The sequence below is a fragment of the Indicator indicator genome, chromosome 19, assembly GCF_027791375.1.
Source record: "Indicator indicator isolate 239-I01 chromosome 19, UM_Iind_1.1, whole genome shotgun sequence".
Lineage (NCBI taxonomy): Eukaryota > Metazoa > Chordata > Aves > Piciformes > Indicatoridae > Indicator > Indicator indicator.
The window spans coordinates 12,917,501-12,944,037 of NC_072028.1; the positions used below are offsets into that span (position 1 = coordinate 12,917,501).

A 26,537-nucleotide genomic window follows, 5' to 3' on the forward strand; every position below is an offset into this window, starting at 1 on the left:
AGTTGTGCTTAGAAAATAGAATGTACTTAGTGACTCAGAATTGTACAAACAGGTTCAGATCCCATGTCCTCTGCACATGCAGAAGTGAGAATTATGCATGAAACAAACATGGCAAAATACAGCTACCACCTAGCCTGTAAGATTTACTATCACCCTAATGTTAACAGATCCAGCATTGTATGCTTTCTCCCTGTTAATATTTCACAATGTATCAAATACAATTCCTTAAAAATAAATTACTTGCAGTACATACTTTAGAAAGAAAATTATGCATTTTGGAAAAAGCCATTCAAGCAACAGACCATCCTTTCCAGCAAGAAGCACAAAGACACAGCTCAGACCTTTAAGGTATTTTAAAACATCAGCCTTTAAACCAAACAACCTATGTGTCGTATGTGCAGTCATCTCCATTAGTTAAGCTGCTTCAAAGGAATAGCTTAAGACTCTGTCCTGAAAAATGCTCTGCATCTCCTACTGGATGAAATACTGTTCCCAAAAAGTATTCAACAGCTCGAGTGGTGCTAACACACAGCTCCTTCCACATGTAACCAGGGTCCTGTTCCCTTATGCAACTTCTTCAAGAGCCACATCATTCTCCACTGGACAGAGCAACCACTTTTCACATGCAGCTTTTATTCTTCGATTAATTCCCCTCAACACTGTCCACACCTTTTTTCGGTGTATAACACACCCTCCAAAGTCCAAATCAACAAGGAGGGGCAATAGGTTTTACACTAAATGCTCCCATCTGTGCTTTCAGCTCTTGAAGGTAGTGTCAACATACAAAATCATCTAGCTTGAGACCAATTTTCCTTAGGCTTTGATTTTACATTCATAGTAAATGTGACGCTCAGCTGTTTCTTAAACACAAGTGTCTCAGTCATTGCCTGTATATCTAAATATTGTTCAACAGCCATGTAGGTTATGCTGTTTCTGGAGCACCAGCTTGCAGTGCTTTCCAGACAGGAGCGTGTTGGTTTGCTCTGTTAGGTGAGGGCACTGAGCAGTAACACACCCCATTTTATTTTAAAATGCTGTAAAAGCATTAACTAATCTGCCAAGCAACATGTGAGGGAGGTAAGTATTATTCTCTCCTATTTTACAGATGAAGAAACAGACAGTGTAAGTGATTTGCCCCAGGCCACACAGCATGTCAAAGGATAGCCAGGATTACTGCCATGCTCTGTCCATGGTCAGCCCACTGGGTCACTCACACCAGCCTTGTCAGCGGAAAGCCAGGGCTCCCAGTTGGCCAAAGGACAGACTTTCCTGTAGCCAGGCCCTTCAGCAAAGAAGAGGTCTCCTGAAAAAGAGCTCATGCTCCTAACCACAGGGAAAGTTCACCGTTTCATCTTTTAAACTTGCCACTGTGCATCTTAAGCCTCCAACATTCACTGATTTTTAAAATGCACCTCATCTAACAAGAAAGTATTCACTTTTACATGAGTTTCTTATTCATGGAGATTCCCACAAAAATATCAGTAGAGTAAGACAGGCTCCATAGTCTCCTCCTCTTAGTACCCTGTGGTTTAAGCTTCTTAGAGCCTTTTAAGACGGATTGAACCAGAGGCTGTTGTCCAACTTTGTCACTTCCAATAATCTGAGAAAAGGCTGACATGGCTTTCAGGTGAACTCGAGTAGTTCCCATTTACATGTTTCAGTTAAATCACTTGGAAAGAGAGTTCAGTGCCACAGTTACTAGGACTTTTTTCCAAGACCACCAAAAGGAAAAATTATTTGAATCAGATCAGGGTATGTACATTTCATCTGCCCAGCAGCCTTTGAATACTTACAATGAGATTTCTTAAATTTAGATCACCCCTTCCCAGCTCCCTTATGAGTCTGAAAAGACTTGACTGGATTTTCTTACTTCTAAGCAGCAGCCCTCTGCTTGCTACATATACACTAGTAGAGGAAAAAAAGAATTGGGGAACACATTTCATGTTGTTGAAATGAAGTCCACTGAAGCCAGATTTTACAAGACATGACAACATACTAATGCCAAACTGACACAAATTCTCATCTATGCATTTTGTCTTTAATGGGTTAATTAGCTTGGCTGGATACAAATTTTAATTATCTGAGTTTGACATTAATGTCCTTGGAGTGTTGTCTGTAAGGATTTGGGGAATCATAGACATTATTTTAGTTACTTCTGGAAACTCTGCGTTACACTGGGATTTAAATAGTAAGAACAGACAAGAATAGTGAGAACAGGTTGATCTATTTTGAAAAGTCAGACTGTGAAACAGGACAAACTGAGATGAAGCTCAAGTCTGGTCTAGCTTGCTTCACATTTGGAAGAGTCTCGTGGACATAACATAAAAGAAGAGGACTGGAAAGTTAGGAAGTAATCTCCTTTGAGAATAGGTGACTGGACAGAAATTTTAAATTAAGTATAATAAAGAGCTCTGTATGCAACTGAGATTTCAAGTTAAGATCTCTTCATTGCTTAGCACAGCTTTTTAAGTAGAAGATAACCGGCCTTCAGATTGTATATATATGTGTGTGTATGCATATATACACACAAACAAGTCTTTATACAAGCCAGGGAACCATCACATAGCTCACTTAGTGACGGTGACTCAGTTCCTGCAGAGGGAGAACTGAGAACCTGCACCTGAAGGCAGTACCTCAGCAGTTCTCACCCTCCACCATGGCAATCCAGTCTCAGATGCAGAAGGGAAGTTAGAAGAGGGAGCCACTGAAGAGCAGTTTGCATACAAACTCTTTGATCAGCAATTTCTAGCACAATTATGATTGACCCCTAAACAAAACGAGAACACCTATCATGCCATCTGTTAATATTACTGAGGCTGGAGGTAAAGTATCATGCAATTTAATGCACGTCCTCCAGAATTCGTTAGAGGTGGCAGGTTATTTCCTTGCAAAAGTGCAGCGCCACAGTACAATTATAAGTACTATTAATGAGTTGAGGTATGTCATGCTATTTTAAATGTGTTAGCTATTCTCTTGCTTTTAAGGGTTTGCACAATCAACTGTATTTCAATAGATATCTATTTAATCTGCAGCGAAATATTTTTTGGCCAGTAACTTTGCAACAAACTATCACAGGTTACTTGAAATAAGTAGTATCAGCAATTCTGCAGAAAGTATTATCTACTAAGAGCTTTTCAAAACACTATTCTCTGTTTTTCTATTATTTTCTGTTCATTTTTCTAGAGATGCATTTGGTTTAAGATTCAAGAGAATTCTGATTGCTTTTTGTGTATATGGATTTAAGCCCTCTTTGTGATTGCAACAACATAAATAAATTCATTCTTTATAACAGCAACTGTGTGGTTCTTTAAAATGCAATGCAACCCTTTGTGCAGTAGCTCTGCAGCTTTTAAAGACAACCTTCATTCTGTTTTCCATGTTCCCTTGGTATCAAAGCCAAACTCATTTGGATTTTTCTGTAAAAATTTGTATAGATAATTTGGCTTTAGGAACATAAGTAAATGCAATACACTTCTCTTTTAGGTTCACACACCTATGTAATTGCTAGAATTCTATGAATACATTTAAATTCCTCCTAAATGAATGAGAGTGGCATTCAGACAACTCCTCTGTTGCCCAGTGAGAATTATGAAAAGGTTGGGGCTTCTTTGAACCACAATATGTAATTTATAGAAAGAAGTCTTTTCTCCTTACTTTCTTCTGCTGTGTTCTGGTTAAAATACCTGTGAGAAACCAAGCACCTCCTGGGAACTGCACAGCAAATTTAGAGCACTTAGCACTCCACCAAATCCTAACTTAACAAGGATAAGGAAGGAACTGATGGAAGTTATCAAACTAACAGGTGATAATTGCGAAAAACAGTAACAAAATGTTAAAATTGGTAACAAAATGTAAAAAAAAGTTAAAATTCTCCAGCACTCAGATTTTTCTTTATTTTTATTTTTTAAGAAAGAAAAGCAACAACTAGATTTCTTTGTAATATTGCTGGCATTTTTTGTTCTTTTCCAAAAAATAAGTAGTAAGTAGGCAAGTTTGTGTTACATTCTTTAGAATATCATGGAAGATATTTTCACCCTTGGATGAAATGTTAAAACCTCTAAAGACCTCACTCATTCCAGATGGGAAATGGAATGTCTTCCTATTATGTATTTTGGAAACAATATCCTTTTACCTGGAAATGCTGATAAGGAACAAATTCAAAATGGTCCTCATCCTCCTGGATCATCTTATTTATTAAAATAATGGTATCTTTTAAACCCTGTATACTAAGCTATCGGTCAATGTTGATTGACACAAATATTTGTATTAAAGGTTACATACTGCAATTTACAACTGGGTACTATCACAATACTGTATGTTAATGTAATCAGTATTTTCATTTCATGAATTCATTTGCAGCATGACACTGCAAGGGTATTCTTATATATAGTGAAGATACAATTGCTAAGTAGTTCAAGAATTCTCCTTTAAGTGGGATTTTTTTTTTATATCTGGTAAATTTTTAACACGATAAAACCACTCCTAGCTCTGTGTGACTGTTTTAATTTCCTACCTTTTAAAGTGTTTAGACACTTGGAATACCTAGCATACTGAATTAATCCACAAATATTTACAAGAAAAATCTATTTAATTTCTTTCTATAGTAACTACCACAGGGACTATTGTAATGAAAAATTTCCCATCTTAAAGAATTAATGCGATTACTGATATAGAGAAAAAATGTAATTTATATCATCAGAAATACGTAAAAGATATAATCCCATATTCACAAAAAAGAATCTTTATTCCCTCTTTGAATTCTGAAACAATACAGTCTTGCCTTAAGGAGAACAGAAATAATATGAAGTACCTTAAGCAAGATAATTTTAAAAGAAAAAAAATACAATTGCATTATTGTTGTGCTAAACTGTGACATACTTAAAAAGCTAATTTCTTTTATTATAATGGAATTAGGTGTGCATATCCTTTAATCTACTTCATATTTCTTCACATTTTTGCACACAAACATGTGTAAAGTGTTTCCCATCATCTGTACTACCTGGTTTAACAAACTGCAATAATTTCAAAACAATTAAAAATATACTTGGCAATTCCATGAACTTCACTAGATTTATTTTCTTTAACAGTTTTGGAACTAGGATGTCACAAAAATGAGCAGCAAATGAAGGATCTACTGCAACTCAAATAACTTCAAGATGCAATCAATATTTTATGAAAAAAGGAACATTTGACATGAGTCACTGTCCCAAATTTTACCAAATACACTTCAACCAATCACAATGCTGAATCTAAATCAGAAGCTAAGCAAACAAAAATATATCCCCAAAATAGGGCTTTCTGTAGCTATGTCAGTTCAAGTGCATTTACTTTTAAAATTCAGTACAATCGCCCTTCAATTATTCCTTTCAATTAAATAAATTTTAACCAAGAAATTAATCTGCTGTGGCTGTGCATTCTTCTATTCCACAGAAGCAAACATTTTTCCAGTTGTTCTACTTTAAAAAGCAAAACTAAAGACAAAAGGATGACCTAATTAGTTCTAAGTAATATTTAAAGCTTTTATATATAGTATACTCTTATTGCTACCCCTAATTTCCAAGGCTTTAAACTCACTGATCATGTTTGATTTATCCAGCACTATCACTGCTTAAGCATGCAATTCCTATTGTCCATTCTAGTATGCATCCAACAAACAGAAGGAATCAAACTGTAAAGAATATTTTCTCTGAACCTTGATCAAATTAATTGTTAGGGCAGTGGTGTCCTCAAAGGCAAACAGGGTCACCACTGGTGACCAGGGGTCTTCAATGGGCAGACCCATGCAAAACTAGTCAAAGGCAACAAGGAAAATTCCTCAGAGCCAGCAAGAAACAACAGTGAGCAGTGAGTTACAGGAACCTCTATATTTTCCTACCCAAGAGCCAGTCCCACTAGGAACTTTAAACCCTGAACAAATACTCTCTCAGTCCTCACCACTTTGGGGGGTGGGACACCAAATACAGTAAGCAATGAAAATGGGAAAAAAAAAATGTATTTATTTCCTTATTATTCTTAATTTCAATTAAAATACTAGATTATTAGTGCTGTATTAATTAAGTTCATTTTGGTTGTTTGAACAGATTTGACCAGCTAGTTATGATAAAAATACCCATCTAAATAGAGTGGATAAAAAAAATGTAGGTCACCAAAGAAATAAACTATCAACAAATACTGCCAGCTTTCTGTTCGGGAAGCAATTTCAGCATGAGCCTTTCTTTGCTCTGTTCAGACCCCAATTCCTATATATCAAAGCCTTTAAGCACACACTGGCCTTAAGCACATGCTTAAAAAAGCTTTGCTGTGTTAGGACCTTCCGACTGGCACACAGGACATTTGGGACTGCTTGTAATGTAATCCCCTGCAGTAAGCATGCCCTCTTTTCCAGTGTGAGTGACCTAACTCACAAAATTTATGTCCAAAACAAAAAGATTATGTAGAAAACATCATGTCACGTTGTGGCAGTCTAATGATAATGCCCGACATACATCACCTTGTAAACTACAAAGCTCCTATGCTCACAAAATGCCAGTGAAAACAGAAGTTATACCTATGAAAATGAACTACAGTGCAACACACAAAAAAGACTTCAGACTAATACTTGTGAAGCATCAGTCTTTCACATCTGTGCCATAAATGGCCAACTCACATTATAATAGCAATGGCCTACAGGTCTTTCATGTGCGTAACTTATTTTCTAATTAGAATAAACTAATAAAATCTCCAATATTCTCCTCTAAGTTGCCCTTCGCATCGTGTGAAAATGGTTGAGAGTTTAAGTCATGTGTAATTTTTTTTAGAAAAGTATTATCTGTGAAGGATTTCACTTTTTTTCCGGAATCCTAAGTACTAAAATCATTTTTATCGTCCAAAACTGCAAACAGTCCTCTAAATAAAGTTTTTAGTTAATATCAGTGTTTTGGAGCCTCCCACTGGCAGCCATCACACAGCTGAAGTGAACTTTCAGCTGAATCGAGGGTTTATATCCAGCATCAATGACTATTTTACTTTAAAGGAAATTAGTATTTCTGAGTTTGTATTTTAAATGCAATTTAAAAGATCATAAAGGAAAGAATCCAGCATTTATTGTGTGTCTCCCAGCAGACTCCTTAATGTTCAAACATCTACTATGTAAAGGTCAAATGATTTCACTGAATGTAACAGTGACAAAAATATTCTGCAGCACTGAAAAAAATACCAGACGATCAAGGAAAAAGATATGGACCTAAGATCTCACAAGGGTGACAATAAATAATGCAGATTCAGTTCAGTAAGAAAGAAAATTGAAGTTGTGCCAGGAGAGCCAGATTAAGAAAGATAGTGGGCAAAATACAAATTACATATTTCTGGCAACATTGTTCATCAAGGTGTATTTTAAAGTAATACAGAAAATGAATTTTTATTAAAAAAACCCCAACATTTCTTATACAAATATTGCTTGCATAGAAACTTATTCAGATGGGGAACCTCTGAGGTATTCTGCTGCAGGCAGCAACATGGATAGTTGAACTCAAACAAAAATCCAGTGTAAATAGTTGTGGTAGTTGTAACACGCAGGATAAAGCTGCAGTGAGCACTCATTCAGGAATGAGACAGATTACAGGTAAAACCAATACGAAAAAAATTTACTCAAACGCTTATCTGAAGCAAACAGCAAAGGCTAATAGGTACCAATTTATTTTCCATTTTACTGTGGCTTTCCTTTCTTGACATTTACATCAAGTATTTTAGGCTCTCATTGTTTCTAACATAAAGAGCTTCCACAGTGTGCTATGCACACCACTTGCTGGTGGTCCTGGATCTTCAAAGCCAAGATCTCACCACCAAAGAAAAACAGCTGGAAACAAACCCAAGAATTGCCTATCGGTTTCTATGATGTGCTGCCATGGATGGCAAATTTGGTGGTCACCAATGGCACTTCATCTGGGTTGATCCACTGGATCTCTCCATACCAGTGGTCAGGAAAATCAAAGGCAGGAGGCAGAAATGCAGCTGAGATGAGCAAGACAGAAAGAAAAAAAAAAAACAAGCAGGATTAAAGTATGTGTAGAGGGAGAAAAAAGAAGAAAAATTATATGGACAAATGGAAAACAAACAAACAAACAAAAAACAGAGGACAAGGCAACAAAAGGAACACAACACTTACCACATTAAAGAAAATGAAAAAGGAATTTTTAGTTGGTGGGGTTTTGGTTTTGGTTTTTTTTTTTTAGTTTGTGTGTAACAAATGAGCAAATCTTGACTTATCTTGTACTCTGACACCTAACATCAAACCTGAATTTTGGTAACTAAAGCTGATGTATCTTTTAAAAAGGCTCTGGCTAGATGTTTTCAGAAATTAATACATATCCAATGAAATAACAAGTAAAGATGGAAAGTAAGATAAATTGGTATTACATCTGAATGAGATTTCTGTTAGCAAGCTCACCAAAAAAAACAGTGTAGAAGCTACTGATTTTATATATAAATACAAAGACGTAATTTTTGCTACTAAATTATGTTCAGAAACATACATACGTTTTTTTCTGTGCTCAACCAGCTCAACAGCTTGCTTTGCTGAGCATTTTGAAAACCAGTTGTCCCCAAGTAGAACAGTAACCTCATTGGTATGGACAAGTTTTCCTGGCATAAAGGCAAGAGGACCAAAAGGTACCTGTCAAAAGCACAGAAGAAACTGATGAAAATTGTTCATAAAAATAAAACCTAAACAGTCATTCATGTCTTTCTAAGTAAAATACAGAATTAAAGAAATAAAAATTCTACAGTAGTTGTTTAATAACTAACCCTTCATAAATATTCTAATTACTAGATGCATTTTAATTTAGTACTGCATTTAGAAAATCAGAAAAGTGGTATTTAACTAGACAAGTCTTTTTGTGACATAAAATTATACTATAGCTGAATGCTCATATGGAAAACAAATTCACTTAATCCTAACATGTAAACCTTGTTAACAAAAATACTGTCATTTAAGACAATAACGTATTTGTTAGTTACATATTTATTTAGCTTTGCTAGAACTTTAAAAATACTTAAATAGGTATGGTCAACTCAAGGAAAAGTTGCTTTTCTCAAGTAACTGTCTTGCTATTAGTGAGTACCCAGAAATCTCAGTCTTAAGTTTGCATGGCTACTAGAAGGATCACAGACCATGCTTAATCTCACTTCATCATTCATCAATATGCAGACCTCAATCTTTGAGTGACACTCCACCAAGTAACTTCCATCCTCTAACAACTCTCCAAGAACATTATATAAAACCAGAATACTTCAGACAGGAGCACATTGGTGATAAGCACATTTTATAACTTAAGAGATGCTTCTTAAAATGGATAACACTCTTAATATATATTACAATACATGGGCTTCTGGTTTTATGAATTAAGACACCTTACACAGCCCACACTCTAACAGATGGTGCCTGGGCAAGTCCTGAGAAGCCTTGGCCACTGCCACTCCTGTCTCCTGCACCAGCCCCCTGCATTCTTACCCTCTGATCTATTGTCACTCACCAGGCTGCATTTGGGCTTCAACCACAAGGAAATTAGGAGACTAAAACAAAACTAAAATGGGAGGTAGCAAAAAGCTAAGAACCACATCCACATTGTTTTTTCTTTCTTAGGGCTAAGAGTTCTCTTTCAACAAATTTGTATCTGTTCTTCCTACTTTATTCCTCTGCCAGCTTCTCTATTTCCTCAGGACAGATACTGCTTTCTTATTGTGTCTGTGCTGAAGTAAAGCACAAACCTAGTGGTCTAGTGGATCTGTTTCCTTGGCCTCAGTATCCAGGAAGAGACCAATGCTTGAAACTGTCCTACATCAGGCAGGATCCTGACATTAAGACTATGCAGAATGTGCTTTTAATACATATGTAGCCTGTCCTGACTTGGTTTTCAAGTAGCAGATTGCACCATTTGCCTGTTCACTCTTCCCCCAAAAATGACGAATGCAAAATTGAAAACATATGAAATTATTTGGCTAACAGGAGAGAAACTATTTATATACAATTAAAATAACAGATGTGAGTTGATACTGCTAAACTAAGAATAAGCCCTCTTAAGCCCCACTTTTTCAAGATTGGGATTTTCCTATACTTCAACACAATCATTTTGCTTTACATCATGTGGCCATCATATACACATGATAAATGACCTACAAACATCAAATTCAGCTGAATCATTAGCTCAGGAAGGGGAAACACGCTCTTTGCCCACATGGTAAATGTATTCCAGTGCCAATGTACTAACAACTCAACTCTATACACCAAGCCAGGCTGCCAAGGAAGAAAGCAGATACTTTGTACTAAAATTAGTTCTTATTTACAGCACAACTTTCATTCCCTCAAAGATAAATCTTGAATTGGACCTGAGAAAGGAGGAGGCAAAAAAGAAAGACAGCAAAACCAGTTTGGTCAAAATTTTGATGAAACACAAGCCAATAGGGTAAAGTTTACACAGGGAGCTGTGCAGTTATTAGGGAAGATTCAAAGCATTAGAAAAGACTGCTATGTCAATGTGGAGATTGGTGAAACAAAAATTAGCAGCACCTTTTTATGTAAAATCAATGTTCTAGGGCTTATTTCCATGAATCAGGAAATACTACAGCCACTTTCTACTCAGGAAATGACTAAGTACTGTAATTCAGTCATAATTATAGTTTTCTATACAATAGATTTACATATCAAACATGTCAAGTTTTGTGTTAGCATTTATGTCATCAGTTCTCAGTTGTGAGTAACACTGTAATTTACAGTGGATTTCAAAGAAAAGAGAAAGAAACAAAAGCAAAGGTTTAACTATTATCATAGATGTAATGCTACAATGATGTACTACATGGCAACCCAAATTAACACCTCACCACCAATGCAGATACCAAATTTTAGATCATTTTCTTGTGTGAAGCCTACAGTGTACATACCATGATGTCATAGGACAGTTTATCAGGCAACGTACGGAGTCGTTCCTGAAGAGCCTCGTAATCACTCTCCACCTTCTTCCTGTTGACAAATTCAAGTTGATTCAATTTCATATCTAAAGAGTCAATATTTTTCTGCTAGTAATTCAGCAACACATTAAAAATACCAAAAAATAAACTATTTTACTCTTAAACACATACAGCTGACAGATTAACTTACTTATAAATACTTATAAAAACAGAATAGCTAGACATGTTCAAATTGGGACATGGTAATTTTAGAATGTGCACATCTCCTTCTGAATTTGAATCTTTAGGATGCAAAGCATCAGTTCTTTCACTAGGATTTGGCCTATCTCACTCCATTTATAACAGTTGTATCACCATCAGCATTTGGAAAAATAACTGAAAGTACAGTTTATAAGAGGCAAATTCTTCAAGGTATCACTTGTAACAAAGAACTCATGACCTTGGGTTTGACATAAATAGGCAAAATTTTAATTCTGATTTTCACAGGAAGTCTGTGTTTCTACCAAGAGTCAACACTCCTGAAAGATGTCTTGACCACCAGAATTGTGTCACATCTTCAATCCCTAACAAGGGACAATACAGTTGAGGAACATCCCTTCTTCTGCTTCTCTATCCAAATCATAGTAAGGCTTGTGCTACATGTTGCTACCCAAGACAGAAATGGCTTAGTAAACTTAAGACAAATTATTCCCATGGCAGACACCTGGCTCTTCACAGGACACTGCAAGATACAGCATTTCAACTGCTGCCAGGATTTTCCTTCGTGTGCAAAACAAGTAACTATACACCCTCTAAAAAAGCCTTCTTTTGTGACAACATTTTTAAGGTTTGCCTGGAGAGAGTCTTTTAATGGATCACTGCCATTCTGAAGATGGTCAGAAATCATCAGCTCCTCCATGAAGTGGCTGGCATATAAATGTCAGGTTTGATGATATTGTTTACTTGTACTTCCAAACAGTAAACATATATATGGTAGTAAATTCTGCAATAAAAGGCAAATGAAAACATGGAGCAGCACACTTAACAATGCTGACCCAAGATGCAAATTACAGGTTTTCTGAGGATGATTCAGGAAAGCAATTTATAAATGTGCTGAAAAATGAATGTCATAGTTGATAACACGACTCTCAAAATACCATTGATTTTCTTAGATTCATAAGCAGACTGAAATCTTCTTCAGTGTTCATTATTCTATGTTTTGACTCATTTGCTTCCATAGTTGAACTTTGTGATAATCATCCTGCTTTATACCTCTACTACTTCATATTTTAAGTTTCTGATACAGTCCTGAAAGAAAGATTTTAAGTTTTTATGCCACTTGGACATTAAAACTGAATTCCATATAACCAGTTTACAAAGGATGCTTGCTGCTGCTGCTTTGGTTTGACAGTAGATTTCTCCCAAACGTTTTAGATAAATTTCTCTGAACATTGCCCACATCAAACTGAAAATATAATTGTAATTAATTTCCTTCAAAGAGGAAAGACAAACTTGTGAATCTTAACAAAATCACCAAGACTTTTTTTTTTTTGAGGGGGGAACAATGTAGTAACAACAATAACAGTAGATACTTAATGCTATTTACAGAATCCAGCCTTTGCCTCACAGGAATCTGTATGTGAGAAATGGACACTTAGGGACTCCAACCACCCACTGAAAAACAAACATGACCTCCAAGCTGAAGGCCTTGCCCATGTCTTAAATGTGAAGCAAAGACTCTATGGGAAGAGAATGGTATGAAAATCCTCCCACTCATGGCAGGATTAAACATTCCCATAGGTTCATGGCTGAAACTCACTCAACATTTCTTCATTAATCTGTAAAGAAGATAAGGTCTGACTGCTGCCTGTTACTGAATAATCTAATTAGGGTACAGGAGAAATCACTTGCTACAAAAGCTATTTTGCTTGCAAACTGTGTTTCTTTTATAGAGTGGGACTAGTGCCCGTTGCTGATCAAACCTCCACTATGGAGAATCTCTAAAAGTGTGGTCATATCCTGAACTGGATCATCAAGAAAAAGAAAACAAAAATTAATCCTTTTAAATAATTGACCTAAAATAGCATTACTTAAGGAAGGAAGCTAACCACCTTCTTCATCTATAGCTCTGCAGTGTGCCAGTGCTATGCTCAGTCCCAGTACACTTTGAAGAACCAAAGTGAACAGGGAAGATGAATATTGAGACTCAAACTATGAACACGTCTGTAGATGGGAAAACATATGTGTAGATGTTTAATCTCATACCAAAGCCATTTTTGGATTCATGGCTTTAGAAATATATTTCAAAAAGTATACTGTAAAATAGAAAATGGTTTAATGGAAATATATCAAAGCTGACCGTTTTGTTATTCATATTGAAGCTGAGCATATTGTTATTTTGTTACCCTATTGTTATTCACCCAATTCTATTTAAGTCTTCTGTGTCATTGACCAGTTAAAAGGTCTTATATGAACAAATTACTCAGCTGAAACAAGAGCATTCAGCTCTTGTGCAATCAAGATCGAAACAGGGTTCTAAATCTCAAATAAAACTTTAGAAAGTAAATATTGTACAGATGATATATAATCTGATTTTCTACATAAAAAGATATCAGTAAGTTAAGGTTTTCCTTTTAACATTCTGTGTCCAAAACCTCCAAGTTCATGGAGCCACGGCCAGAGTTTGTACAAAAGCAAACACACAAGCCACTCCTACTTCCATAGCCAACCCTCCTGCCCCATTCCACAAGCTTCAGCCATTTTTGTAAGAGGAAATAATTGTCACAACTTTCGAAACTTTTCATAAGCTGTTCAAATCTTAAAACTTTCTGTCAGTTAGGTTATTTGTAAAAAATACTGTCTCTTAGTGAAAGAATGCACATGCACAATTTCACACAGGACCAAACAGGCATGGACACTGCAAAGCTCCTGAAAAAGTATGTGTGCTGGGGATATTCTGCCTGACTTCACCACAGCAGCACCAGTAGGCACTTCAATAATGTTTCCCTTATTGAAAATTAATGCAGTCTCTGAATTTTAAACATAAATGAAACATATTAGTTTTAGATTACTTTTGCGAGCCAATAGTCAGAATTTAATATAATGATGTGTATAGATTGCCTTGATTTTTTTTTCCTCTTATCCAGTGCTTGCAGCCTATGTGCATTTAAACTAAAAACATTTGATACACACTAAATATAAATTATTTGCTTGGAGATCTTTCAGGCATGAAGAAAAAGCCTCTTAAAATAAATTTAAAATATTATATGCTTGATGGTGTATAACCAAAGGTTTAATCTCACCACTAAAGGGGCAGTTGCTGTGATTCTGCAATAACCCTGCAGACAATAATCAAGACAGCTCCTGTTGTTCTCTCAGTAAAATCATGGTAAACACAGCATGGATATATTGTAATTTGATATCTGTAAGATCAACTGTTATATCTCACAGTAACTCATAATATAAGATTTCATTCACCATTAAATGTACATTTTCCTCAGACGTCATAGAAAACTATTATTTACTAAGCATGTTTTCTATTAACCATAGATTGCCAACAGAGAAAAAAGCACCCAGAGATAATTTTTTTAACATAACAAATCCTTTTTTTCTACACATTACAAACTAAGCATTATCACTTTACTGGGGGGGAAAAAACAGGGAAACATTACTTTCACATTGTTTTAGCACACAGAGGGGGTAAGCAGAATTTCCCTACTTGCTTCACAGTTAGAAAGAATAATTAATTCTGTCCTGGGAGAACCTTTTCACCACTTGGGCAAATTCAGCATTCATCCCACAAGATTACTCCAGGGAAAATGACGAATGAGGTGGGTATTTAAAACAGAAGTACAATCACTAAGGCTCAGTGTATTTGTGATTTAGAGTAACAATATCAGTGGAAAATATACACATTTGAATACACTGCAACAATTCTGAGCTATCACTAACTCTAATTCCCAAAACACTCTAGCAGGATTTGGCTATCATGAGAATAAACAGCAATACTTTACTAAAATATAACTAGGTTAGTGATCAGTATTTTAGACATGTAATCAAACATTTTTCACTTACCAGTGCTGGATTTTTTCTTGGCAGCTAGTGACCACCTGTCATTAAAACAGATAACTACTCATGAAAAAACAAGGCTAAGCACACACCTGCAATGTCAATGCATCAGAAACTAGAACAGTAGCTTTACAGATTTTGCAGTGTCTCTATATACATTTTTATTTGTCAGTGCAAAGGCATCTGAATGGTAGTTCTTAGGCAGCACACTTTATCACACGCTAATGCAGACTGATAACTGCAAAAAAATTACAGCTTTTCACTTATTTTGGTACAATACCTGCTCCATAACTATTAGGTGACACACGATGTAAGATAAGCAGTAGTTTGTGCAATCTGCAGATCTATTTTCAGTGTTACATGTTTGCAGAGTAAGGAAACAACATAAATTATTACAAGACATCATTGTAACTTCCATACTCAGTCATTAAAAAACAAAAAACATTAATCCCACAGCACCAAAAACATTCTTTTCTTTATCAGCACATCAACAAATGTTTCCACTGGCTGTTTTAATCTGAAAAAAAGTATTAATTAATTTTGTGGTGTTTAAATACAAGGGCTACTGGCTACTGGCTTCCCTTCTGTTCTTTCTGGATGTCAAAAAAAAAAGGGAAGTCATATCTGAGTATTCCACGTTTTCTTTATGCCACAGGCTTTCCCAAGAGATCCAAAATAATTTACAAAATAAAGCACATTGTTAAGATGAAGTATTTCTTTTTTTCTTTTTTAACTGTATGTTTTTAGACTGTGACATAGCAAACAGACAAGATGCTGAAACCTGTGACCTTCTCTGCCATAATTACGTGGAGATTTTATCTTTCAAAACATATCCTGATCTCTGAATAATGGTTACCAAAAATATAACACAAACAATTTCATTCAATTATATGTAATGCAATGAAGCCATGAGGCAATTAAGTATGTCTAGACATCTTCTCAGTATAAGCATTTTCTAGATTTTTTTTAAACAAATTTCATTTTCCTATAGCCAAAATAATACTAACATTTGAAAGCAATTAATTAGAAAATTTGCAGAAAAAAGAGTAACATACATTGAAGTACCACTGAAATCACCGGAGCAGATAATTTTTTTTTTCCCAAACAACAGAATGAAAGAGGATTTTTTCTTAGCATATATGTGCAGATATTGCAGAACAGATCTCAGACCCTGCACTTTCTACTCAGGCAGGGGTAAAAACCAACGGGACTACTTTGTGAGCTAATCATTCTTTAAACAGAGTAATGTACTTAAATTAAAAAGATCAGCTCTGCATTTGTGGTTATGCTATTTCATAACCCACCAGGAAACTCAGCCAGGTAGCTCATTCTGCACAAGCCAAGTTTCAATTTATCATTTGCTTTAAACTCCTATAAATCAAATACCTGGCAAATATCTTCCTTAATGTTCTAACTATTTTTAGGGTTAAAAGTAAATACACAGACTTCAACACAAAAATCTAATTCATACTATTAAGATCATTAAAGAGTAAGGTTTCCATAAAAGGTATAAATCATACAGCACAGTTAACATTTGACAGTAATGCTAACACACAATAAAGCCCACCACTAACAACTGGAAGAGTCATCCTTCGTTCTTTCAGATTTGGTAGTGATTGTGAAGTACGCAACATAATTGAGCATACAAAAATTTTTATTAAATCCTTTAAGAAAGTTTCAGTTTAATTGTCCCATTACAGATGAAGATGGAAAAGGCAGGAAGCTTTCCATTCCCAATACATGGCTTTCCATGCATGAAGTGAGCTAAAAGCACAAAAAGAAAAGCCCTGCAAACCATAAGAGCAGCGTGTTCATTAACCTCTACATGATAATCCTTTCGTAGCTGCATATTAACTAGTTACATATTCATAATCATTTACATTATTTAGAGGACCTTCTATGAAAATTTCCAGGCTATATCCATTAGCTACAATGTTAAAGGTTACAGAAGATAGTCTACTTAATGTTTCCAGGAAGCTTTTTTAATTAGTAAATATGTAAATTGAGCACATATGCTTCTTATGTTTTTAAAAAATAGTCCATCAGTAAAACAGCATAGGAGCATATGCTGTTTCCATCACCCTTTATCCCCTTTACAAAAATGAAAAGAAAAAAATCAATACCACCAATCAATTTTAATTTAATTCTTCTTCTTTGATATAATCTCTCTTGAAGGGATACTAAAGGGTGGAACCAACGACAAATCTTTTTTGTTTCAGTGGCCAGCACAAAATGAGGCCTTTTACAGTAGTGCTAAAATACACCACCTTAAAACTGTTTCAGGCTGCAGTTCTGGAACTGAACTCTATTAAAAAGAGAGAAAATAAATACTGAAAAACAGATCGAGATCAATTATGCATACGTCTTTTATTAGGTCAATCCCACTGTTTGGATAACAACTGATCTTATCATGGCAAAGAAACAAACAGATAAATATATAAAGAAATCTTTGATTCTTTGCCTTTACGCAAACACAAGAAAATCATTAGTCTATCTTATGTACATAATTTACATCTAGAATTACAATTAAAGAATTAAAATTTCTTCCAGGGTAAATAAAACAAATGACCTGTTTGTTTCTTCATTTTGCCTGGACACCTCATGCCACCAACTAAGCATTACTTTTAAGACATTGTGGTCTTGGCAGAAGTGGTATCAATGAACTCCAAATTCTCCCCTTTCAGGCATAAAAATACATGAATTTGTGAATGCATGTGCTTATCAATGGCTTATCTACATACTAAAGTGTTTATTAAACTACTTTTGCAGCAAATACCTAATCACAGGCCTGGTTATTAAACAGGATCCACTTCTGGAAAACACAGTCATAAAGAAAGCAAATGGGCAACTATGTCACTTCCCTCACTTCCTCCAGTGGCAACTTGTTAAAATTAAGTGCTCTTTTGGCTCTTGACTCGACAGAGCCATGCACGGGAGCTCCATGAGTGGCCTCCTTGGGACAGCCCTAGGAAGGCACACCTCTGCACATCTGTAACCCAGTGTGTACTTCCCTATGGATTAAAAACCAAACCGTTACAGCAGGAGACTACACATAGTTCTGTTCTCATCAGTACTAAGTTGAGCTATTTAAAGGGAAGCATACACTGCTGCTTTTAGGGAATCTGTTGTTTCTAGGTGTCACAAGCAGAGTCACAGCAGAGCAGGAGGATCAGCTTTAGAGCTACTATCAATTCTCAGGTGACTCCAATTCTACGGTGCTGATATGAACACAGGGCAGTTCGCAAGCTAGGGACACCAAATCACCCCAAACAATTTGTATCGTACAGCAAAAGACTTCAGCTGTCTGAAGGGAGAAAATTCCTTTTGTCCACAACATTTTCTCACTTTAAAATCAATTTATATTCCACCTTCTCTGTGATCTCCCAACTGAAGAGCTGAAAAACTTTTCCATTAATTGAAGTGTAGAGCACTTTGGAAACACACTGCACTGATTTTGCAGGCCAAGTTAACCACTAACATCAGTCAGGAACAGGGCTAGAAACAAGCCAGACATCCTGCCTGAGCAGCCAGACACCGTAATTACATGCAATGTTTCTTTGGGATGAAGTCAGGTGAGAAGGATGCTGTAGTATGAAGCTGATTCTCATCTGCACATGCCCACGAATCTCTAACTTGTTCCACATGATCCCACCTTTCTCCAGCAGGTTTCACCTCACAAACAAGAGCATCTCTTTCTTCCACCTCATTTTTCATCACCTGTTGCTTCTGCACATGCTCCCATTACCAACAGCTAAATATAATTCTCTGTGGGGTTTCTGATTATCAATATGGTGCACAGATAGTTCTGCTCTCCTCTCCAATTCATTTTCTCCAAGGCAGAGTGAATGCATGCGAATACCTCTAAGCAGAGATAGCTGCCCACAAAGATGATGGTTTTAGCACACTGAGAGTATCTCCTCTCTCATCTGTTCTGAACAGCAAGAAGGCAAATTGCCTAGTCAGAGTTTTATTTATGTCTCAGTTCATTAGAAACTATAAGCAACAGAGCCAGTACCAGTCTCATCTGTAGAAAGTTTCTGGTACGAATGCTAAACCTGCTGTAACCAAGCCACAAAAGTTGTGTTCAAATCTGAAGAACTAGAAATTATTTTTTCAACATAAAAGATAATTTCAATGAAAATTATGAAAATAAAAATGCCCCATCAGATTAGGAAGCGTTTCTAAATGATCAAGAGTCTATTTCTGTGCTTGCAGGTATTGAAGATGGAAACATGCAGCACAGCACAAAAACAGAGCTTTCATTTTAACATAATGCAAGTTTGGCATCTACAAAGCCAAGTAAATGGATGCTGTTTCTACATGCCTACTTCAGTAATTTGCTTCAAAACTATGGCTCACAATGTGGCTGGTCTTCTGAAATTAGAAGCTAGGGACACAGATCTAATCCCAGCTCTGATTCTATTTCTTCTATATGGCCTTGAGCGAATCACAACCTCTCAGTCTACATTTCTTCATCTGCAAAATGGGGATAATAGTATTAACCTACCCACCTCAGAGTGTTTAATGATGATTAATTAATGTGAGAAAAGCACTCTAAAGATGTAAGAGCACTATATAAGTGATAAAGCATTATTTACCACTTGAAAAGTAATCTGAATAAAATCAGATATGCAAGTAATTTGTTTACATGTAGCAATAATATAATTTGTGACTATTTAATCTTGAATTAGTCTCACTTTAAACATCCCTTTCAATCAAATTTCCAGTTACTTAGGGAAAAATGACAGTATGGAATACTTTTTGTGGAAGCAGAGCAAGTAATGAGGTGGTAATTAAAGTAAGGTTCTAATGAAGTCTAAAATCAATGATTTGCCTTCAGGAGACTGTCCCTGCCATTTGGGAATGTGTAAGTATCTCAGTCTCAACCTTGGTTCTGTTGCTCAGAACCTTCCATGAACTACATCTATGCTAGCTTTCCAAAATGCAGATCCACGTTCACAAAGCTCGTGATAAATCCAAGATAATTTCCACTACTGACCTAATTCAGATGACTCCAACTCTGCACAGTTTTAACTGCTTAACCTTCTACATTCAAGTATTTACTGCAGTTGATATATGCTCACAAGCTGCCTTCATCTCTAAATGTTTGCAGTATCAAAACCCACTCTGTCATGCAACTCATGCATTAGATTTCTCTGTCGCACACCCAAACCCTAGAAGTTTACCAATGAAATAACCAGCTCGCAACATGACTTTACATTACAGAAGAACACTAATGGGTGGTCAAATATTTAATCATCTCTTGGTAATAAGGATGTAACAAGCCACACGCAAAATAAACATTTTAAATTAATTTACTTTTTTTTTTTCTCTAGGAAACTACACAGCACTTGCCTAAAACACTGCAATCACGGATAGAGAAAGAGAGAATTAACATTTGCACAATTGTTTTTCCTAGAGCCCCATTTTCAATAAAAAAATGAAATAAAACTATTAGAAGTTCTTCAGTCTGTTGGCACATTGTATGATCTAATGGAAAAGGAGGGAAGCATTTCTGAGCTCTCATATTAATTTATTAAATCATATTACTCAAAAACACTACATTTCGACAAATTATTAACATGAATCTCCCTTTGGGTGAAAATTTTTGCCTTTTGAAGAAATGTGTTTTGGAAGAATACTGAAGGAAAAGAGAGACTGAAAGAAAACTGAATCATGGCAAACATTTCTTTCTAAAGGAAAAAATATTTTAAAATATAAGCACGATTTTCATCTTTCTCTAAAATACAACAATTGAGGATCTACTATTTTATATATTGATTCTATGAAACACCAAGTGGGTTTGCTTTCTCACTTTTGCAAAAAAAAAAAAAAATGTAGTACAGAACCCAAATTATCAATAAATAAAAACCAAGTTCTGATTTTTGTGGTTTTCCTGAGCTTAAAAATTCTACTTGAAACTTCTTAAGAATAATGAAGCAGACATGGAAAACCTCATCTCTTCTTTGCCAGCCCCTCTCAAGACTATTTTATGTTGTAACCACTGTTGTAGTCATTGGTCACACAGACAAATGACTTAAGTTACCTTGCATGGAGAGTGGCACGCGTAAGCATGGCAGCCCACTCTCCTACAATGCCAGCCAGGCAGGGCCTGCACCCTAATTCCTCACTTTCAACCATGAGTTCCCAACACCATTATGCTGTTTTGCTGCTCATCAGTGCACTTTGGGAGCCATTCCAACCCACGAACTGAGAAAACATCCCAAAAGTAGCAAGACATTTTCTACTAGGTGAGTCTGAGTTTATTTGGCTCTGAATCAACTGAACCGCTGCAAGCAAGGAACAAACTGGAGTAAGGTCTCATCTTTGCCTGGTAACAAGTCAGTATCCACATCATGTTACTTCATCTTAACACAGAGCTAAGGAACTTGTAATATTTTAGCTCACTTTAGGTAAACCTATTTGTGAGGCTATACTATATCCAAGCCAGCTCAGGCACCAAGACAAGCAGGAGATCAACATAAGCATAGAACTCCCACAACCTAACACATTGAACATCTCAAGCAGGTTCTACAAGCTTTGATGCATTCTACAGCAACAGCTATGCTGCTAGCAATATCTGAGTTAACTAACTGGCTTAAAAGTAACATAAGCCATAGTATTTGCTTCACAGACATACCTTCAGGCTGTGTGTGGTTCAACATTACAGTACAGTAAACATTCTCCCCTGTCTTCAGCGACTCAGTTCCACCATCTTATCCTTCTAACTCTGACACAGTCTGCTGGCAGACCTTTGTGATGCTGCACAACCAACCACATTAAGGAACCACACTGGCTGAAAAATAATCCAGGAAGAAAAAAGAAGCAAAAAAAGCCAACAAAGTTCGTTTTTAAACTGGGTCCCAACCTAGGTCACTGACCAGTGTCAGAAAGCAGTCAAAAAAAAATCCCTAAGATTAAAAATTGTTCATCAAATTAAAGTCATCTTCTTCCTGGACAGCACATATGATTGTTAATGACATTTTTGAACAAGTGACTGAGACAGTTGCTCAGAACTGCTCTAACTTGTGCCACAGCTCAAAGGGCCAGTCTAGATTCACCCATCACATTGGTGCTGGCAGCTGACAGACTTGTCCATTCCAGAATAAAGGCAATACTCTTTAAGCTCTTCTGTGAATAGTCTGACTTTAATTACCATTAAAAAACTATTTCACAATTCTTGACACTAATAAAAACATTGACAAATATTGACTCTAAAAAGTAGAACTCATGATCAATTAATACCGGAGGAACACAGTACCACATCAAAATCTTCCACGTAATGACTGAATTAGCCCTTTTACGTGAAAACAGCACATGAGAAAACATTATTGGAATGCACCATTAAAAAAAAGCACTGGACAAGGCTGAGTGGATGTCATCAAGACTTTCTGAAGAGGCAGCTGTCTAGGCACCTTTTAGAAAAGGGAGGTCCTTTTAAAAAGAAGCATGTTAAACCAAGTTCGAGACACTCTGTTAACTTTTCTCAGTTACCGTGCAGTATGACATCCTGCGAGCTAGTGTCTCATACCCAGGCATTCTCTAGATTCTGTTAACTTGGATGTAGGCTGGAGAATGTGCAACACCCTGAGAGACACTGCAGTAAAAAGCACACTGAGGCTCATCTGCTGAGTCCACAGGCAAGCAGTTCCAGACTCCCAGTAGCTCCTGCAGGAGTGTGAAGCATGCAAGACCCTCTTGCTCTTTTTCAGACTGCAAGAACAGTCTTAAAGCTGAGTTGCTGACTTCATAGCACAGATATTACTTGGAAAAGACTTTATACAGAAGCAACCAGACACAGAAATAATTCATATAAGAATAAAAGAAAACAATTTACAAGAGTCTAAGTTTAGGATTCTTTGTTTCCCCATGACCCACTCACAAGTTGTTTACCTTTTTTAAAACTGCAAGTGTCTACTATTTTGTAAACAATTTGGAAATTAAAGATCACGCCGCTCCATCATTTAAAATCATAACAATTAAGAATATGTCACAATACACAGTGGCCACTGAGTTACGGCAATAGCTGCACAAAATTTAATTGTGCTTTGTTATGATGAGTGACAGGAAAGTCTCCTTTTTGTCCTAACTTTCCTAAAAAGAAAATGTAAAAAAATGTATTTGTCAGTGCAATAAAATTTAAAAAAATTTAAAATATTGCCAGCTAACACTGGAATCCTTCAGATTCTCCATGCCTGTGTTTGCACTCTACAAACGTCTCTTGGGTCTAATTGGTTCTGTAATGCCTCCCATTACGCCTATCTTCATTGCATTGCTTAGAAACTATAGAATGTATCAGCCCACTGTAAATTCACTGCCTATACATGTCTTACTAATCATACAGACCCAACTTGTTAACTTCCTATCAGTTAGTAATCCCACTTGATTGCAGGAATAAATGTATATTAAATATTATGTTTAAATGCAGGCTCTATAGCATGAGAATCCACCTATTTAAATATTCATTTTGAATTCCAGGACTAACATGCAACAGATTTAACACAGCATTTTCAGCTAACATATATTGCTTTTGCAAGTAATCCATGATACATATATTATACTCTTCTTACAGAAATATTCAAAACTTTACAGAGGCACTGTGCTTCCAATGATGGTCTTTATCATGAAAATTACTAGATATTCTTCTATAATTTATCCCCAAGATACACATTCTAAGTCATGTTTTTATACAAAGTGCCTTTAGTGGGAGCACTGAAAATTGCTTTTAACAGTTTGGTCTTACTATCCGCTTACAAATTAACATGATGAAATCTGTCCAACAGGCGAGCAGTCCTAAACAAGAATTAAAATTACTTTTCACCAGGGGTCCTCAACCTGGATGTTGCAGCCTCAATCAGATTAAAGATAGAAACTCATGAACATCCTGTTCTTTTAATATTTTTCAAAAGAAAGGAAGCTGCAGTTCACGTGTTCTCCAGAACAGCTCTTTAACACTTAAAACCTCAAACTCATAGCTGAACCAGGGTTGTACAACAGCCTTATTGTTAAAACAATCAACTGTGATTCAAGTATTACCTTTAATTCTGCAGACAGACAGAGAATGCTGTATTTCACTATTACGCTAAAGGTTGCCTTCAGACTAATGGGAATAAATAGGTTTCTTTTCACTTAATCAAGCATCACTGGGAAAGCACAATATCACAGTAATTAAAAGAAATATATGTGCCTGCTTAGATGCCCATATATATAGATATTGTTCTGGCTAATTACTTCATCGTTTGTTATGATGCTCATACTATGATTATTAGTTTACCAAAGTCCTGGATAACTAATTCTCCCTCATCTTTGTGCCAAGACCAAAACACGAGCTTTCAACTTCAGTTTTGTGAGAACCATATAAATCTCTGAAAAGAGGCAGCTGAAAAGACCTTCTCCATCTTAAAATACAATATTTTTGTAACTGAAAATACTATTGTAATCTCATTATATATATTCATTGCATAGAAGGATTATCTACTATATCTTCATCATGAGACTCCATTGTAACCAAGATCTGTAGTTCTTTAGTATAATTTCATATTGAAGCTGAAGTGTTCATTTTTTTTTTAGCCAATTTGCAGAAATTATGTAAAGTTTCCCTATGATAAAATACCATTTTGGTACGTCAGCCTAACAGAGGCTTAATTAATGGTCTCCTGGGCCTCTTTTCCACTGGAGCCAATCTGTTTAAGAATGTTAAACTGGTTTACAGAGGGGTCTAACCATGAACCAGGAATAATTCTATGTGGTTAGGACAGACATCTGCTTACATATTACACTTGACTGACACTAATGCACCAGAGAAATTATTCTTCACCAAATTCTACCACCTTGAAAATTAGCTGAAGGCGCTGAAGCAGACAAGTTACTATCACCATTTATTGGTATAATGGTTACTATCTGCACAGAATGGACAACATAGTGTATTTAATCAGATCCTCTGTTTATCCACATAGGTCAGTTGGTTAAACAGATCTTTTAGCAATGACTAGTGTGCTATTCAGTAGATAAATTTTTGCACACAGCCATCCAGACAAGGCACATTTTTCACACCATGAACTATGTTACTGAGTTTTCTTACTCTTATCTAATCCAGCATGTGAAAAAAACACGCACTGAAGATGACGTTGCAACTGAGAAGCTCTAATATGCATCTTAGAAAGAGCTTTAAAACTTTTTAATCATATGAGACAACATGGAAATACAAAAGGTGTGCAGTCTGGGCAAATGCATTTGTGCCAATACACTGCATACAACTACCAGTTCCACAGTGACTCCTGCACAGAGTTCACTGCAAGACTGGGACCCACGAGCCTCAAACTGCACTTGTTAAATCAGCAGGGACCACGTATCTGGGACTATGAGTACATTGTGCTTGAAAAATGTATCTTGACTTTTGTACTATAGCCTCTGAATTCTCAGCAGTGACTTCTGCAGAAGAGTTGATTCTGCCCATTTAAACGTAACGGGACCTACCCATTTCAAATGTAATCATTACTTTAAAAAGCAAGTCGTGAACAAGTAATTTTTGATGCACCTGCTCTTCTAGTTGGCCCATGAGATGGCTCAGTTCAGAGATATCTGCCGAAGGCCTACCTGCTGGACTGTATTTGTAAAAGGTGATTGCCAAAAAAAAAAAAAAAAAAAACCGAGAAGCGGAAGGAGGGGAAACAGCAGGCCTTTAAGAGAGATATGTACGCACGCTGCATTCTTATGCAACGTTAACGGTCTGCAAAGCGTATTAGGGCAAGTGGCCAGCCAGCAGAGCGCAGGGTGTGCGAGGGCAGGCCCGGTGCCTCGCCAGGGCGCACACAGGCTTCACTCCTGTCAACTCCCAGACAGCTGTCTGTCGAGTGGCGTTTTAAAGGACGTTTAGAAAACGCCACCGCTGTCCAACACGCTAAGGGGTTGGGCCCGGTCCGGCCCTTCTCCCTGTGGAGGCGGTCTCGTGGCGGACTGGCGGGGTCGTGCCGGTCCGGCCCGTTCCCGGGGTTGTTCCGAGTACTCCCAGCCTCGGCCCACCAGGGAACAACGGCCGCCGCGACCCGCCTTGACCGCAAACCGTGACGTCACTGCCGTCACGTGCCCTCCCGCTGCACGCAGGCCCCGGCGCGTGCCGCCCGGGGGCCATCTCCCCCTTCCCCCCCAACCCCCCAATTCCCGGGAGCCGCCGCCGCCCCCCTTCCCCCACCCTGCCGCCCGCCGGCCTGAGGCCCGAGCCCGAGCTCCCCTCCTCACGTTGCGGCCCGGGCCCGGCGGCCGCGGCCTTTACCTTTTCCTGCTCCTGGCGGAGGCGGCCCACCAGCGCGGGGGTGAGCGGCGACGCGCCGCCGGGGGCCTCCATACCCGCCGGGCCGGCACTCTCTGAGGGAACTGCTCCGCAGCGCGGAGGAGCGGCGAAAGGGGAAGGCGGCCTGACCGGGCCGATCTCAGCAGGGCGAATGAGTCCTATAGAAATGTTTGTGGAGGACGAAGCGCCGGCTCCAGAGCCGCATCCACGCGGGGGCCGCCGCCACCTGGGCCCGGGGCGCCGCTGCCGGGGGAAGCAT

General features: G+C 37.2%; 1 protein-coding gene across 1 annotated transcript in view; it reads right to left on the reverse strand.

The window, feature by feature from the left end:
* Positions 1 to 26,332, reverse strand: part of URI1 (URI1 prefoldin like chaperone) — a 40,558-nt gene extending 14,226 nt beyond the window's left edge. Inside the window, exons 1-4 of the mRNA XM_054389633.1 lie at positions 26,261 to 26,332; positions 14,995 to 15,029; positions 10,915 to 10,993; positions 8,515 to 8,650 (exon numbers count right to left, since the gene is read on the reverse strand). Of these exons, the coding sequence (XP_054245608.1) occupies positions 8,515 to 8,650; positions 10,915 to 10,993; positions 14,995 to 15,029; positions 26,261 to 26,332 (322 nt within the window). The remainder of the gene's footprint in view (positions 1 to 8,514; positions 8,651 to 10,914; positions 10,994 to 14,994; positions 15,030 to 26,260) is intronic.
* Between the last annotated feature and the right edge of the window lie 205 nt (positions 26,333 to 26,537).